Source organism: Pyrus communis, chromosome 2 (assembly GCF_963583255.1).
Source record: "Pyrus communis chromosome 2, drPyrComm1.1, whole genome shotgun sequence".
In the NCBI taxonomy this organism is placed as follows: domain Eukaryota; kingdom Viridiplantae; phylum Streptophyta; class Magnoliopsida; order Rosales; family Rosaceae; genus Pyrus; species Pyrus communis.
Window position 1 is genome coordinate 5445260 of NC_084804.1, and position 18178 is coordinate 5463437.

At 37.1% G+C, this 18178-nt stretch overlaps 1 protein-coding gene and 1 pseudogene across 1 annotated transcript; one reads left to right on the plus strand and one right to left on the minus strand.

The window, feature by feature from the left end:
- The first annotated feature begins 141 nt into the window (after positions 1-141).
- LOC137724603 (putative F-box/LRR-repeat protein 23) lies at positions 142-3433 on the plus strand (annotated as a pseudogene).
- Positions 3434-10067: 6634 nt separating this feature from the next.
- On the minus strand, positions 10068-12355 carry LOC137726273 (protein kinase PINOID-like). Its single transcript, XM_068465173.1, has 2 exons — positions 11365-12355; positions 10068-11132 (listed from the first exon to the last, which is right to left on the minus strand). Exons 1-2 carry the CDS (start codon positions 11937-11939, stop codon positions 10328-10330), a joined length of 1380 nt encoding a protein of 459 aa, XP_068321274.1. The 5' UTR covers positions 11940-12355; the 3' UTR covers positions 10068-10327.
- Positions 12356-18178: the final 5823 nt, after the last annotated feature.

Sequence of the window (18178 nt, forward strand, 5' to 3'; positions counted from 1 at the left end):
GGTCCCGCCCAAATATTTGTTCACTCTCACTATTTAACCGCACAGAATCCGCTCTCACTCCATTTCTCCGGGAAACCGCTTTATTGAAAATTTGAACCTCTTCTTCCCAGAGAATCCCCAAACCAAAATTGCATACCCTAATCGCCGCCGTCTGTGGCCTCTTCCTCATCGGGAACCCCCCAGTCCCAGAAGGGAAACTTCCGAAACTGGACCGAACTCCCTGACGAAATCACGTCGTCCATACTCTCGCGGCTGGGAGCGATCGAAATTCTGGAGTCCGCTCATAAGGTGTGCATGAAATGGCGCACGGTGTTCAAGGACCCGCTGATGTGGCGCACTATCGACATGCGCAATGATGGGGATTTCGACGATGAACTTCCTTACGACATGGAGAAGATGTGCCGCCACGCTGTTGATATGAGCCGCGGCGGTTTGGTCGATATCAATATCGAGTACTTCGGCACCGATGATCTCCTCCGATATATCGCTCTTAGGTAAACTGATTAAACTGAAAATATTACTTTTTAGAGTAACATGTATGAATCGTATCTTCATTTACGCTGCCTCCTTTTAAATTGTTGTAATTTTGTCGATATTATTTTAGAAATTAATGTAAACATTTTGTTATCTCTGATTTTTTCGGAATTATAAAACTGCATATGTGTTCGAATCTATGTATGTTCATTTTGTTGAATTACTATGTTTGATGTAGAATTTCTTCAAATGGCTTTTTAGCCAAAATGGTCTATGATTGTCATAAGTCTTTACTTTGGTCTTAAAATTTAAAATTGATAGAAGTGGTTCATAAGTTTGATCAACGTCAATCAATTTGGTTCATTTTGGTTCTTACGTAAAGTATCTCTCTTAAATAAGATTAAAATGACAAAAATATCCTCAATTTAATATACTCATGACCACTTCTATCGGTTTCTAATCTCAAGAATCAAAGTAAGGAGTTATGTCAATCTCCGAGACCTTTTTGGCTAAAAAGCCAATGCTTTTCTGTATTTATGTAACGGCTAACATTTTCATTCATAACCTTTATAGATCAAATGGAATCAGACGACTTCAGATAGCACATGAAATAACCGATGAGGGATTGAGTAAAATGGCTAAGAGACTTTCCCTGTTACACGATCTTGACATCTCATTATGTCAACTCTCGTGTAAATCTGTCCAAGTAGTTTGACATCATTCAAATTGAACAAAGAGTAGTTTAGAATCTGGGATGATGACTCTGATGATGATTATGACAGCAATGGGGAGCCTCGGCCACCTGCTCCTTACAACAAACCAGATGATTCAGATGCACTTGCTATAGCACGAACGATGCCTGGGTTAATCCACCTCCAACTTTTTGGGAATAAAATGTCAGATGATGGCTTCAGGAAGATTCTTGATTGCTGTCCTCATCTCAAGTCACTTAATCTGCGCCATTGTTTCAATCTCAGTTTGGGGGGAGATTTGGAGATAAGATGCATTGAACGAATTAAAAAGTCGTGGCTTCCCAATGATTCCACCAAGGGCTATGAATTTGCTGCTAGATATGATGGTTTCTGTCATAGGTGGACCGAACTCCCAGACGACATTACATTTTCAATACTGTCACGTTTGGGAACTGTCGACATCCTAGAGAATGCTCAGAAGGTGAGCATGAAGTGGCGCAGAATCTGTAAGGACCCTCGGATGTGGCACACTATGGTGATCCTGACCTGCGGTATAGCCTTGATAGGATGTGCCGCCATGCCGTAAATCTTAGTGCTGGCAATTTGGTCGATATCAATATTGAGTGATTTGGCGAATTTGAGCTGCTTCAGTATATCACAAATAGGTAATATATTTATTTGTTTGTCTTATATTTTAAGTTTGATTTGGGATTCTGTTTGGAAGATGTTATTGTCTGTAACTGTGGTTTCTTAGGTTATATGACATTTTTTAGAGCAATATGAATCATATGTTCTTTTTGTTTTGATAAGAAACCGAAATTTTTATCAAACATTTAGATGTTCTATGATTTATTCCACTTCCCTTTTCCTGAGTTCAGAGGTATAAATCTGAGCTGAAATGGTACGATCCACCAGACGTCTTCTGAACATTTAAAAATTGATAAGTTGGAGGGTTATCTAATCGAGCCTGTAGTCTGGTAAGGTTTCAGGGTTTATAGAAGTATAGTCTTCTGTATTCTCTTTTAACCTCTGGCCCCATTTTGGTTCGATGCATCAACGGTTTTGAAGGGGGTATAATTGACTGTGAAGAAAGGCGTTGTGGATTATGTTCTTGGTGAACTTTTATCAACTCCCAAATTATGCATGTTCGTTCAATGAATAATTATGGTGATGTTTAGCTTCTTTTGGTGTATTTTTTTTCCTTAATGTAACGGCTAACACATTCATCTAAATTCTTTCAACAGTTCGAGTAAAATCAGAAGGCTCCGAATTGTGTGTTGCTATGGCATTTGCGATGAGGGATTGTCTGAAGTTGTTTCAAAATTTCCAATGGTGGAGGACATTGACTTAACATTATGCAAAAATATTACGCATAGGTCTCTGAAACTGATTGGGCGCTCTTGCCCTCTTTTGAAATCATTGAAAGTGAACAATGAGTGGCACAAGTACCCAGACGACTGGTTCAATGATGATAGTGATGATGAATTCTCTTTGAATAGAGATGAAGATGCAATTGCTGCAGCTCAAACGATGCCTGGTGTGCGCCACCTCCAGCTGTTTGGGAATCAGATAACTAATGAGCGCTTGAAGAAGATTCTAGATGGTTGTCCTCATCTCGAGTCACTTGATCTGCGGCATTGTTTCAATCTTGATCTCGGGGGAGATTTGGGAAGAATATGCGCTGAACGAATTAAAAAGCCGCTGCTTCCTAATGATTCCATTGCTGGCTATGAATTTAGCCCTTCAATTGATTGGCGTAATCAACAATAAGTCGTCGTGAAAGCCCTGTACGACACTGGTGGGATCCGTACGGAAATTATGATAGTAGTGATTGATTGGTTTGTATGGTGATCAACTGATCATGAGGGACCTGAATTGGGAGTGATGTGTGTGGCCTGATCATTTTTCTTCCAGAGTTTCTGTGAAGCTTCATCCATCGTAGTGACGGTTCTATTTCTTGGTTTGTAGTAACATTATTCTCCTTAGATTCTCAAGAGCTGAAAATTTTCGGTAGTCTTTTCTTATGCTTTGCAGTTTGCAGTTTGCTGGCTGCATTTTATTTATCAGACAAGTGTTAAGATTTTAGCTTTTCAACGTCCTGTTTACCTATGTACTATCGCCATGAAAGGCTTAATGTCTACTTACCTTATCTTAATGTTTGTTGTCTATCTGTTTATGTAACTACAGTCGCGTGAGAAGAGAGATAAGCGCAAAGGGATGGTACCCAGTTGTCTAAAAGTATTGTATTAAAGAAGATAAACAGTGTATCATGGTCGAGTTTTGACAACAAACTCGTCAATAATTGTATCTTGTATAAGGACCAACAAATATCTAGTCTTTGATTAAGGGTCTTTGTTCGATGGTTGTCTATTAGAAGAGTGCTCAAGGGCGATCTTCAACGAAAGCACTCAGGAGAGTCTTTCATAGAGCACTCTGGAGAGACGATCGTCCGTATAGAGTTTTAAGAGGCAGTGGTCGGTAGAGTACTCTAGAGAGGTGGTCATCCGTATAGCACTCTAGAGAGGTGGTCTTCTAGAGAAGGGGTCTCTTCCATCTAGTGGTGATTTAGTTCTCGGTGGATGAGTCTTCTCTCAAGATGGTGACATGGCAAGAGTGGGATCGGCACTTGCATGGGCTTATAAAAGGGTAGACTACTTCTTATATGGTTAATTGTTTTTATGGTGGAACCTCAATTTTTTTCATAGTATTAGACACAAGTTATCCCATGTGTGAAGCCAAACGGCCACATGCGCTCCACGTTATCTCGTTGAGTTGTTCATGTGTTAGGCTTAAAATTTCACCACACGTGAGGAGATGTGTTGAGAATGAATCACACATTGATTAGAGAATAGACCTTACATGAGCTTATAAGAGGTTGGGCTACTCTCCATATTGTCAATTGATTTTATGATGGAACCTCAACTATTTTCCTCGGGTCTGACATGGATCTTCGTTAACAACTTCATATTCCAAAGCAACAGCCAATCATACGGTTTGGTTCAAAGTGTGTGATTGTGGCTTCTATGCAACTCCCCGGAAGCAAGTCTCACATTTCCCACATTATCAATTTAATGGAGGATCACACGATTACATAGATAAAAGGCATAAATTAAAACTATTGTAAAACCTTCTTGGTGCAAATTGGTAAGAGTAAATGGTAGTAATGGTTTTTCAATTTTAACCCAATTGAAGCAATGATCCATCAACTAAAAATTCATTACTATTGATCATTCAACTTATCAAAACATGCAACTATTATAGTCATTTTCGTCAACTCTGTTAAAACTTATGTCAAAATGAATCATATGGCATGCACGTGAGACTAAATTAAGGGGCAAATACGAAGAATCATATAAGAAATATTGTATCAATGGTCCCTCAATTTTAATTCAACTGGAGAAATAGTACATCAACTTTAACCCATTATAGTAATGATTATTCCAACATAATTCATTTTAACAAAATTCTGATTGGGTTGACGAAAATGACCGTAATTACATGTTTCGATGAGTTAAGGGACCAATGGTAATGGATTTTTAGTCCAATTTAATTAAATCTGAGAGACTATTGCTACATTTTACTCAATTAATAAAATAGAACTTCGTTATCCATTTTGAAAATCAACTAAAACTTAGAGGTGTAAATGCATGTAGTTTAAGACATGAAGGGAAATCTGCACAAAAAGAAGGAAGGAAAGGAAATAAGGGGAAAAGAAAACTTCTCACCGCAGAATTTGAATCAAACGGTCAAGATAACTTGGTCAGCAAAATCCAAATCACAAATATGGGGAGAGGATATGAACCCCGGAATGGAGGGACATTTGGGAAGAAATGTGCTTAAACAAGGTAAAAAGCTGTGACGAATGTTACTTTTATATACTTAGACACAAATTTATAAATTTAAGCGACATGAGTTTGGTTAAAGTACAAAATTACGTTACTAGTGATTTTCACCCAGAAACAAGAGGAGAAGTTCAAACTGGTAAAATCGTAGTGTGATAATCTACGCCTATTTTTTTTAGTTAAGGAGGTGAGTATTCAAGTTTTAAATTCCTTCTAATTAAGTTTTTAAATTAAAAGAACTAAGTTGGTCAGTTTAAGAAAATTATATTTTCATTTACGATTCAAATTTAAAAAAAGAGCGTTCCCAAACCAAGCCAAACAAACAAAGTTTTCCGTTTTACTATAATCAAAGAAAACGTTTATTGCACACAATCTTACTCTTATTTTTGTCGGATTTTGGAGTTCTATAACCGTTTAACGTAAAAGAACTCAAACAATCCATTTGAACCACTTTTGATTACGTATAAATTAAACTTTGATAGCACAGAGCACAGCATGTAGGCCGTAGCACAGCGAGAACAGGGCTATGAATTTTATAAGCCATTAATAATAGTTTGCTCAGGAAATCAATAGTGTCTAATTGACTGACATATGAACACAGTTTAAGAACCCTAACCCTACGCTGAGACTGAGACTGAGGAGCTAGGGTTCGTCGCATATAGTCGCTCTCTGCATGACACAAGTTCCGGTGCAAGCCCACCTCACGTGACCCTCTCGTCTTCCCTCCATTCTCGAAACGGCCAACCACAACCAGTCAGTCGAGCGTGCGACGCCGTCGCAGGGGCAGCAAAAGGCTGAGCCACCAGTGGGCAGGATTGCCTTTTTCTGCTGTAAGCCTGTAAGATCGAGTGGGACTCGCTCGGGGCTAGGGAGTCTCTGATCTTACGCTCTTCTTACGCAAACCTCATCACTGATCCCTACCGACTTGACCCGGATTCGTACGGCAAAGATCTGACTTGACACTCCATGTTCCTTTAAGCCAAGCAAAGCACCGGGCTGCCCGTCAGTATCCTGTCGTTGACGTTATGCATGCGCCATGATCTGCATACAAACAATTAAATACGAATTTACAATGGTATGTGAGACTGTAAAATTTTTATCTTTTTATTTTCTTATTAATCATTATATTTTAAAGAAAAAAAACAAGAAATAGGACTGTAAAAATGAGGTTTCATAGCTTCTTTTTCTATATCAGGATCCTCTTCGAATTCTTTTGATGATGGTTCTAAAAATTTGTGAATTATATTCATTCATTGTATATTGTGCGATTAATTTTTATCAATTACTGTTTATATTTATTTTTAAATAAAAATATTTAAAATACGATGAACGGACAATTACAATTCACAAAAAGAATCTGGCAAGGAATCAGACTCTTTTTTTTTCTTACACAAGTATTACTTTAACTAATCTAAATTGCATGAGTATTCCAAATCAGATTGAATATAAGAACGCATTGACTTTAACTATTGTCACTAGTAACACATTTCTTGCCAGGAGACTAATAGTAAGCTTCTTATATATATATATGCATTGTTTAAAATATTGGTATCGATAGAAATATCAATATGCAAATTTGTAGAAATATCGATGCATATATCAATTTTGATTTTGATATCGGTTGCTTTCAATATTGATGGACATGATCAAAATTTAAAATGAAGCTTTAAAGAATGTTAAACACTGATTTAGAAGAAATATAAAAATTTCTCCGATATTTAATTGATACATAGGAAATATCGACGAAATTGGTCGATGGCCGAAATTTAAGAGTTACTTCTATATATAGTGAAGTTTAGACTTCACCCTCCCTCGATATCTTTATCTGACTTTTTGGATATTTCTTCAAAAATATCGACAATATTGAAGAAATTTCAAATATAGTGCTAAACCTAAACCGTGAACAAACAAGCATCTCCACATTGTGTGACAACATATGTTTTTATGTGACCATTCTTTTTATACCTTTTGCTACAATAATTTGAGAAAAGAATTTGATGATCATATGATTCACAAATTGAGATAATAATAATGCAATGAAATAAACCCATCACAATCAATTCAAGCGGTTGTAGTCATGAATATTTTTCCCAAAATATGCACAATAATTTAGTTTGCATGTTAGGTGAAGATGTTCAAGGCTTCAAAGTTGACCCATACAATTTAATACATGCTGATGTAGCTGGCAATTTTGTTTTCCTAAACATCATCTCTCAATTGTCATTTTCTCTCTTTTTATCTTTCTTTCTTTCAAGTGATCAACAATACATGGCTAGTCAAAAGATGAATAGGATATTAAAAATTATCATTGTCGATTTATAGAACTTTATATTTATGATCAAAATTTTATATTTATAATCAAAACTGTTCTTATTCATCCTTGAATAGAGTTCTTACTCATCCTTAATGAGAATTTTGCTCTTAATTAATCCAACAGTTTTCCTTGATTATAAAATTAGTGGACAAAGAACAAGTCGTTTACATTAGTTTTGATAGCGGATAATACTATTTATACACTCATTTTTTACTTCTCATACATTTTTTTTTTAATTTTCGATCGTCGAATCGAATGAATTAAAAAAGATAAATAATTAAAAATTAATAAATATATATAAGGAGTAAAAATAAATATGTAATTACCACTATCCTTGATAATATTCAATAAAAAGTTTGACCCAAGTCAAAGGTTTATTCCAAGATGACTACCCATTTGGCCCCATTGAAAAAATTGTTCCATCCAAAGAAAGTGTTAACCAAATCTCTTTTTCCCAGTGAATGTAAATTTTATCTTATCCACTTTCTACGTACTATTTAAGTGGGGTTACTTTGCCAATTCACATTACTTTTTCTGGAAAGACAACTATAACAATAACCATCTCAATCAATCTCTCTAGCTATCACGAAGATAATAGTGAAACTGCACACCTAGGTAGCTATCACCATTCACACCACTCATTTTGAATATCTTGTTTAATCAAACATGTCTTTTGATTCTTATCTATTTCACGAAGAATTCTCTTTGAGCTCTCTGATACTTCATATTTTGATGTTAATTTTTATGTCAACGTTATACAATATGTGCTAAAAATATAAGATGACAGAGAGTTCACAGATAATCTCACTTTCAAAAGTCTCATTGGCATTTCTCTTTATGACTATCAAATTATGTTAATTTTCTTTTTCAAATGCAAATCAACCACTGTGGCAGCTCACGTATGAATGTGTCTATCACTCGTTAATGGAATGGATTTCAGAACGCTTCATCAAAACAATGTTCATCCGTATGCATATACAACTTGTGATCAGTAGCACAACTCCTATTTATTTGTGCTTGTGACATGTTTCGGTTTTTAGCATTAAGTTGAAAATTTGAAATTAAGAGTACATCAATGCGTAACATACATCAACAGAGTGAAATTTGCTAAACAATGTAAGAAGATTAATTTAGAGATACAGAATCACTTAAAACTTAAACAAACTTATATTGTACGAAGCATAGTAAGATGGCGGATCATGCTCCTGCCCTAAAATTTTGCATGAGAGGAGCTTCCACGTGACCAGCATGAAATGGGAACACGTGGAGGCATTTCATTGGTTTGGCAAAGCATCTTGGGTATATACCCTAGGTTTTGTATTGTTTTGGGTTTTCTTGGAATTATTGTTTGTTTTGGTTTTGAACAAAGGGACAGAGCTTTTAATATAGTTGGTAGGGCTGCCTGGTTGGCAGGTGACCACGGACAATCCCATGTGTTTTTCATGGGCTAATGGACTAATAAATTGATGGGCTTTCCCGACCCGACAATGCCTACAAAAAGTCTTATTCAACTCTTCATATTTTGTATGCCACATGATATGATGATTGATGGTTAGATTATTTCTTTAAATCATCAACCGTCAAATTATGTGATTTACAAAATATGGTCTAAAAGAATGATCTCCATAGCATCACCATTTATGTAAAGTTTTGTTGCTTTACTTTTCCTCGTAGTGAAACAGATGGAACTGAAATATATTAACACATGAGGTCCTGTGGTCGAATTTCCATGTCTTCTAGTATTATTACTTGTAAGCGAGAGTATATCTTCATTGTAGAACACTAACTCTAATTGTATGCAAGAGTCTGTTTGGAGGAGGAAGAATTCTTACGTGTAATCGAGATTTATACTTCCATACAATATCTCATATATACGTGTGATCATATATTTTCTCTCTTCAACTAAGAACTTTTCGTAACATATAGAAAAATATTTATTGGCCAATCTATCTCTAGTTGCAACGTATAATTTTTTATGAATGCAGGCGTTGTGGTTGGTTTAAACGTATAGCATTAAATCGAAATTATTAAAACAAGAAATGATGTGTTACGTGTATTGGTGAATGAGGGCGATGTGGTTGGTTTTAAAAGTATAGCATTAATGGAAATAATTAAAATGTGATGTGTTATTTAAGTTGCAACGAAAGTGGGTCCGGGATGCTGCTCTCTCTTTGTAGTAGGTTTAGGAAGCTTGATGATGAGTTATTCGGTAGGGTTAGAAGTTTTTCTTCTTTCCTATATACAAATGAACCGACCTCGGACCTGTGGAACCAGTAACTCAAGTTGTCGGTGAAAAAATAAGAAAAAAATGTTTTAAAATTAACAACACAAAAGGAAAAAGTGGGAAATTGTGGAATTCAAAAGTAACGAATTTTCTTCAACGTACGACCTTCTCACATTCGGCAGACCAAGTTCCAAGCATCCCTAATTGCATGTAAATAGTCAAATGTTCTTTCGGATAAAGTAGCTTGTTTTACGCTTTGAAATTTATCTTAGATCAGGCTGCATTAAGACGTACGCAACCCAACTGACTATGAAATATCGACAAGCATATTGCATTATAATGTACGTGACACAACCGATTATCAGAATATCAACAAGCATTTTAAACTCGCTCATCAACCGCCACGTTGCCCGTATCATTTTCTTGAATCCTTCTACGTTACTTTATTTGCTTTGTCCATTTAACTGTCTAAATATAATACATGAAGAATAATTAAACAAAATACGTGATAAGACGGTCTAATCTAATATTTCTCATTTTAACGGTAAAATAGTCAAATTGAGAAAATACGTGTACGTACCAACATGGCAATACAGCTTTTTTTTTCTCTTTCTCATGTTCTCAGATATTTTATCTAAATATAAGAAATCTATAAAAAAAAATTTAAAAAAAGAAAAAAAGAAGGGAAACAAAAGACCGCTCGAATATACAACTGTCACCGGCCTGTCACAAAATCGGGCAGGGTTGTCTCAACGCGTGGCGCACATCCCGCCGTTGCTTCTCAGAAGTAATCGAACGCCGTCGATTGTCTCGTATTTCGACTATCCTCGATCTTGGCCTGGCAATACGGCGTCGTGTTTTGCCTTCTTATCGAACCCGGGATCATCGGCGGCGTGAGCGACCGTACCAACGCCAAGTTGATGCCCTTGAAGAACGGATGCTTCTTGACGTCAGCGGCTCCGCGCTTCGACCCGAGTCGCCGGTCCGGGTCCTTGTTGAGAAACCCGGAAATGAGGTCCCGCGCGTGGCCCTCCAGCGCGCTGGAGGGCGCGGAGGTTGGGAATGTTAGAGGTTTTTTCACAATGTTACGCAGGGTGGTCTCGTTCGATGGAGCCGCGAACGGCGTCCGGCCGTAGACCAACTCGTAGAGGAAGATGCCGAATGCCCACCAGTCGACGGCGTTTCCGTGGGACCGACCGGAGGCGACTTCGGGGGTCACGTACTCGTGGGTCCCAACGAAGGACTGCGACCGGGCGGCCACCGGTTCGGCGACGAAGAGCCGGTTCGGGGAGAGGGTCCGGACCTTGCGCGACCGGAACAGCCGGTTGGAGAGGCAGGAGAAGGGGGTGAGAGTTGCCCTCTGCTGCGGGCGGGTGTACGATGGGGTCGATGAGGACGCGGAGTCGGAATACGAGTCGGGTGATTCAACGGCAGGGATTGCGTCCGAGCATAGTGAGAGGTCAAAGTCGGAGAGCATGATGTGACCGTCCGATCTGACCAGCACGTTCTCGGGTTTTAGGTCCCTGTAGATGATTCCCAGCATGTGGAGGTATTCCAACGCCACCAGGACCTCCGCAGCGTAGAACCTGCATATACGGACAAAAAACCGAGTTTAGACCGAGTCGAATCGTCCGAGTTAAACAAAATTAGGACCAAAAAATATGATTGAAGGCGACTATGCAGTGAGATAAAGCAGACAAGATAAGAACATCTCATGTTCTAATCTGAGTAATGTATTCACAAGAAAACAAAATTACAAAAGAAAATGGCGGTCATTTTTAAAAAAAATAATTAATGGAGGAATATTCAAAAATGTACCTTGCGGAGTTGAGGGAGAAGCGTTTTTGAGGCTGATTGTGGCGGAGGGAGTGGAGGTCGCCGCCGGAGCAGTACTCCATGACGATGCAAGAGAAATGCGAGGCTTCGAACTCGGCGTAGAGAGTAGGCAAGAACGGGTGGTCAAGCATTTTTAGGATCTTTCGCTCCATCTCGGCTCTCTGCACCTTCTTCTTCATCGCAAGAGCATCCTTGTCGACTACTTTCATGGCGTAAAGGCACGAGGAAGACGAAGACTCGGTATCCTGATCGGCCGGACTTGAAGAGTCGCTGCTTCTGAGTGTGCAGAGGTAGACGGTGCCGATGTCGCCGGCGCCGATGCGTCGGTGGAGATGGAAGTCGCGGAAAGTGAGGGCTGTTTTTTTGGAGCGAATGGCGGAGTAGGCGAAGTCGGAGGAGCGGTGAGGCTTGAGGCTTAGTGTCTCGGCCGCGAGGTCGGAGGTGGTGGCGGCGGCGGCGGCGTCGAACGAGAGGCGGCTGAAGCTGCTGCAGCTTTCACTGCTCATTGAACTGTGACTCGAGTTTACTGCTTCACCATCCGAATCACGCTCTAACATCTTAGAAATCAAACGTTTTTATGGACACCCAATCCGAATTTCCTCGAGAAAGAATCAATAAGCGGAGGGCTTTTTATATAAATTTTGTGGAGGAATCGAAGGAACAGTTTTCGGCGAATCGGATACGAAGAAGAAAAACAGAAGATTCCTGGGGAATTTGTGACGTGCGGAAAGGCGATTTTAAATTTTAATACAGAGAACTTGGCGAAGGGTTTGTGTTTGTGGTTGGGTCAAGGCTTGTGGCTTGAAGGTTCAAGTGGAGCAGTGACGCCATTAATGGATCTCCGTACGATTGCAGAAAGCGAGTGCCTTGAATGGGAGGTTTAAACGCAGCAGCAGGCTTTTTCAGGTAGGATTTCAGAAGTAGGGTTTCTCTCAAAAAGTATGAAACCTAGAGAGAGAAACAAAAAAGAGGGGGGGGGGGGGGGGGGGAGGAGAGAGGGAGAGAGAGAGAGAGAGGTTTTGGTTTGAGGAGCTGGTTTGCTCAACACACTGTATTTTGAGTTCTGAGAGGAGTTGGAAGGCAGTTGGGTATTTATGCTGGAAGTAATGTAACAGCGCGGTAAAGCGGTAACTTTTTGGGGTGAGGTAATAATATGGAACCCGGATCTTATTTGTGAGGATTTCGGAATCCGTCAATTCTGTTCATTTATCCTATATCATACTATCAGAAATTATTTTAAATTTTTTATTTAAAATTCAACATAAATAATACTTGATAAAAACTGACCGTATAATATATTATGAACGGATACGACTCATTGACCTCCATGATCTCACCAAAAGGATCTAGAAAGGATCCTGTTAGAATAATATGCAGGTTGGGCACGTGGGAATGGTGGTCTTTGTTGTTCTGCGCATGGCGCTAGAAACTTACCGCGGGTGCGGTTTCACTGCTGGGAAGGGGTTGAGGAAAATGTCGGAATTGCCCCTATTGGGGACTGTTACGGTCAATTTTCTTATCGTTGATCTGCGTGTGAGATGGGCATTGAGAACTTTCAGGTGCGTAGATGATAGATACGAATTGGGAACTTTATTCAGAAGAAAAATTAGACTTCAAAGATAGTAAGTTGGTAACTTATCATGCATGCTTTGCCAAGCACATGTGACAAATCAATTTATTAGGTTGTTAATGGGTACCTGTTACGATTAATTAGTTTAATTCATAATTATTACTAATTTCATCTCGATATTACAGCGATATCATTTTAAACGGGTTTTAACGGATACCCATTAACAACTTAATGAGTTGATTTGTCACCTCTATTGGCAAGTCGTTTAATTAAAATGATTTCCTGTTTCAAACCTAAGGTGTGCACAAGTTCTTTTGTTGTATGACATATATCGCAGATCCGACTATAAATATCGATTTTTTTTTCTTTTTTTCTTTTTTTCTTCAATTGATCATACCTGATTTGTAGTTGGTAGCGACTTGACGAAAGAGTTCGGAATAGTCTATTTTATTTGGTAAGTCGCGAGTTTTAAGGGGCTGGATGGGCCAAGTACAACCTCTAAAAACATGCGATGATCGGTTTTTTAGTAGCAATTGTCCTTCCTGACCTGTTGTCATCAACTGTCAGCTTTCTTGAATGAAGAGAAAATTGCGAACGCATCCCATATAATGGTTAAAATTATTGCCTTATATCATGTTAAAACTTTCCCATTTGCATTTGCCTATAAACACAGTTGAAAGCTTATCAACACCTCTAATGTCGAAAAATTGACAAGGTACATAATATCGCGCGCACAGTCTAGCGATTCACATTTACCAAAACAAATGCAAATCATTTGAAACAAAATGTTTGCATAACTACATATCTGAACACAAAACGATTTATAAACATGTAGAGTTGATATCGTCAAGGCATTTGACAAATATAATTAAACAGATTGAGTTAGAACTAGATCGTTATTGAAGTCGAATCCAAACAAAAAACACGATTGAACACGACGCAATGTGAATGCTACCCCCTACCGAAAACAATGGAGGGGTAGGAGTTGATATCATCAAGGCATTATTGACAAAATATAATTAAACAGATCGAGTTAAAGCTAGATCGTTATTGAAGTCGAATCCAAACAAAAAACACAATCGAACACGACGCAAAGTGAATGCTACCCCCTACCGAAAACAATCGAGGGGTAGGAGTTGCACAGGAGTTCTTGTACGGAGCGGGCCAAGAAGGTACCAACTTGATGAAGGCGGTGATGATCACCCCTTTAAATCTGTCGAGTTTTTTGTTTGAGTTCCAAGCCACACCATGTATTGGTATTTAAGATTCTGAAGAAAGCGTGTATCGTTCTTCAGCCTAGCGTTTTCAGTTGCCAATCTATTATCTTGATTTCAAGGGATTTGAATTTTTATGCTCTTAAAAGTGTTGATGCCCCACTGAGCCGCGTGGTTTGTTTTGGTTCGCTTTTTCTCTCTTTCACAAAAATAATTTGCATGGAAGGGGGTCATCACTATGTGATCCAATAACATTATGCCTTGTGAAAAAAAACAAAAACTTACACATAATATAACGTTATTGGATCAAAATGTCACAATGCCGATAAACTCATTTGAGATAAATACGTATTCTCTTTCCCTATCATCATATATATGTATAGGGTTAGGATCCAAAGACATAAGTTTTTTACACATTTTGATACACGTTTTTGTAAGGCCTACTTCATAACGTATTTCAACGATTTAACCGTCTATCGTTTATGTCTTACCTCAAAGATCATGTCTACTAAAAATTGCCCAAATCCAAAAATATGACCATTAGATTAAATTTAGTGTTTCTTTATAGATCGTATTCGTCCATTTTTCTCACTATAAATAAATATCTTAATAATTTTGAATTTACCTAATTTTTCCTATGAATAATTTGTGAATAAAATACTAAAATATAGATGATTTATATCATTGAAGTACATTACTAAATAGTTCCAACAAAATAGGTGTAAAAAACGTAGACATGCTAGAATTGAAAACTAATAATGGTAGCAGTAAAATACAATGAGGGTTGAGAAAAGCGTACAATAATTGAGTCTTCGATGAGAAGTGACTCTTAAAAGTATTTAACTACTCCTTGGCTGCATCCTGCAGATGTCGACTGCAGTAGAAATTTCAAATGCTTCTATTTTCTACTGTTGATTTGAGAGTCTGAATTCTTGGATCATATTTCATTCAAAAGGTTAACTGTCGTTGATCAACGAAACATTTCCAACCAAGTGTCAAATAGTGTCCAAGGCTAAATGATTGCGTGTCGATACTATGAGACGCCCTATAATCTGATTCATCAAATTATGTCGTAGTATTTGATTGACTAGAATTTGAATTCGAGTATATGTTGGCGTGAATCAATTGAATGCTGTTAGTATGTAATTAGGATTCCTTAATTTACTACGATTCTTTAATTGTCTTTTGTACTACAGGTGTAGTCTTGTATGCATATACATTACCTCCAAGGGAAGAATACAACAACAAATCAAACCCTAAATTTTAAACAGGGCCAAAATAATTTGACAAGAATTAAGGATATTTTGTCATTTTTGTCTTTGTTTAATGGAGATTTTTTTACGGAATGACCAGGTGATTGACTGTGGATGGACAGTAGTTCTATCGATTTTAAATCTCAATGACCAAAAAGATGAATTATGTTAATCTTAGAGACTACTTTGGCTCAAAAGCCTATATATTAAATCGTGATTAATATTGACAGTGAAGTATCAAACCTTAGCACATCATCTACGACTCAAATTCAGAATACAGTTTTGGTAACTCTATTGTTGGATTATTATTGTTATATTTTTCGTAATTCAAAAGATATATTATATTCGACACGACAAGTGACTTCGCTGAATTTGATTAATATTCATAGGATCCCTCTTTTTTTGTTTCTTTTTTACACAAATGATACTGGAAGTGACGGATTTGAACATAAGATCTTAGATTCATGAGTGAACTTTCTTAACCATTAAGAATGCCTAAGTTAAATGGTAGAATATATAAGAGGACATAATTAATCTGTAGAAAAATAAATAAAAAAGAATTTAAAAATAAAACTGATATATCAAAAATATGACAAGAATTTAGACGGTTAAAACTTGAAAAGATGGCAGTGATTCATTGCCGTTGAAGATGCTCATTTACACTGGCACCATTCTCTGCTCCTGCGCGCAGCAACGAGGACATAACTACTATTAGCAAATAAGGGTTCATTTGCATTAAACTAGACACTGAATCTCCGACGTTGCATGCGGGCTAAAATTTAATTAGCTATATTGTGTATATTACGCGAAGAGAAATATACATACATCAAATTACACACACACACACACAGATATATAAAATATATATATATAAATATATCACCCATTGCGGTTAAGTCTCTCTCGATGATATGAGTTGTAGCGGACTGCATGTATGTTGGTTGTAGTTAGCCAATTCCACGTGCACCTTCAAATGTCTTTTGAATATGATAAGGAGGTTGAAGTAAACTAACCAGCAAGGAGTATTAGATCGATACTAAAATTCCACATGGCCTAAAGAGAGCTGGGTTTGCAACTGTTTGAGGAGAGATTTTTCAGTACGTCGCGAACATACTCTGGTACTAATTGTATTATTAAATGTCATAATACAAATGATTGAATACTTGAAAAAATTTCTAACACTTGCATTATGATACTTACTGTAACAAACTGTATTTTCGGCATATTAAAAATTTCTCCAGGCTGATTGATTGGGAGATGCAGTCTGCTGGGTCCCTTCCTTTGAAAAGAACGAGACTCTCAAAAGCCTACATGATTTATAAGATTATTAGATTATTTCATACTCGAATATATTTATTATTTCACACTTTTGGAGAAGTATTGAGAGGAAGTTGATGAAAGGGCCCCATGATTGTTTGCATGGAAACCCTAGTGTTTTGTAAAAGGCCAGCAAAAAGTGTAGCAAGTGGAATGGTTTTAACATTTCAGCCTTGACATTACTCCAAAAGTGCAAACCAAAAACCCACATTTAATGTTGGCTTGTTAGTTTTGAGGTCACAAACTTAAACTACCCAAAAATTAGATTATTAGAACCATACTTTACCTATTTAATCACAGGTATACATGAACGCAATTAACTCCAAATGTTAAATTTGAAGAACTATATTCTAATTTACTTCATTTACAGAGAAGAGAATTAGAAACTTGAATAAAAGAGGATACACACACTTCTCCGTAACACACAACTACAACTCCGAATGCTAACTAAATCAATCATTTCATGGTAGAGCTACTAGAGCTGGTATAACCAAGTTAACCCCTGATAAATGTGGCTAACCGGGAATCCATCTTAATAGACACGTTAAAAGTTTTAGACAAATATGTGTACGATAAAATTAATTGTGTTAGGGTTTGTTTTATAGGATTCAATCATTAACAAGCGACGTGATAACGTGTAAGTTTGGTGCATCAAAATGAACTTAGATTTATGTTTAATAGACAAATTAAATACTTGACGGAACGTGTTTGGTGTTGAATAACTTCTTACAACCTACAACATGAACAATCATAAACGCAGCAATTTACCAACCAAAACCTAAGATTTGTTTCCGGCCATCAGTTTAGATATTAAGTCTAATCTGCCTATGTTAATATAGCTGCCTATGTTAATAGTCTAATCTGAACAAAAACACAAACAACCTAATAGTCGTAGGAAGAAAAATTAATAATTGAACTGGGATATTTTGGATGCACTTCAAAGGTAGACAAAATTATCAACTGGTGGAATATTCAATAATTGATCAGAAAATATAACAAGGGCCCAAAAATCTGGTTCATTGAATTAGGTAATTAAGTAATCACTAATATGAACTTTGAATAGGTAATAGTTTGTTTGAAAGTACTTTTAAAATGACTGAAAACATTTTTAGATAATATATATATATTTTTTAAAAACACTTAAAAGTGTTTTCTAAGAAAAAAAAAAAAAAAAAAAAAAAAACACCACTTATATGTTTCTGTACAAGTTCTAAACCAGTGATCACCAAATGTGGCTAATCTAACTCTGTAGATCTTGTGGGCCAAATTTTTAACTCCATTGTTGTCCTTTTACTTACTTTGGTGTTTGGAAATTTCTCGAGGATCTTTCTGTTTTTATATATTGCTATAGAACATGTTAATAATTAATTAATAATTAGTCACTGGATGAATTAACCTTAAACCAGAAGTAATCAGTGAGATTGCCAGATCACTTTTTGTGA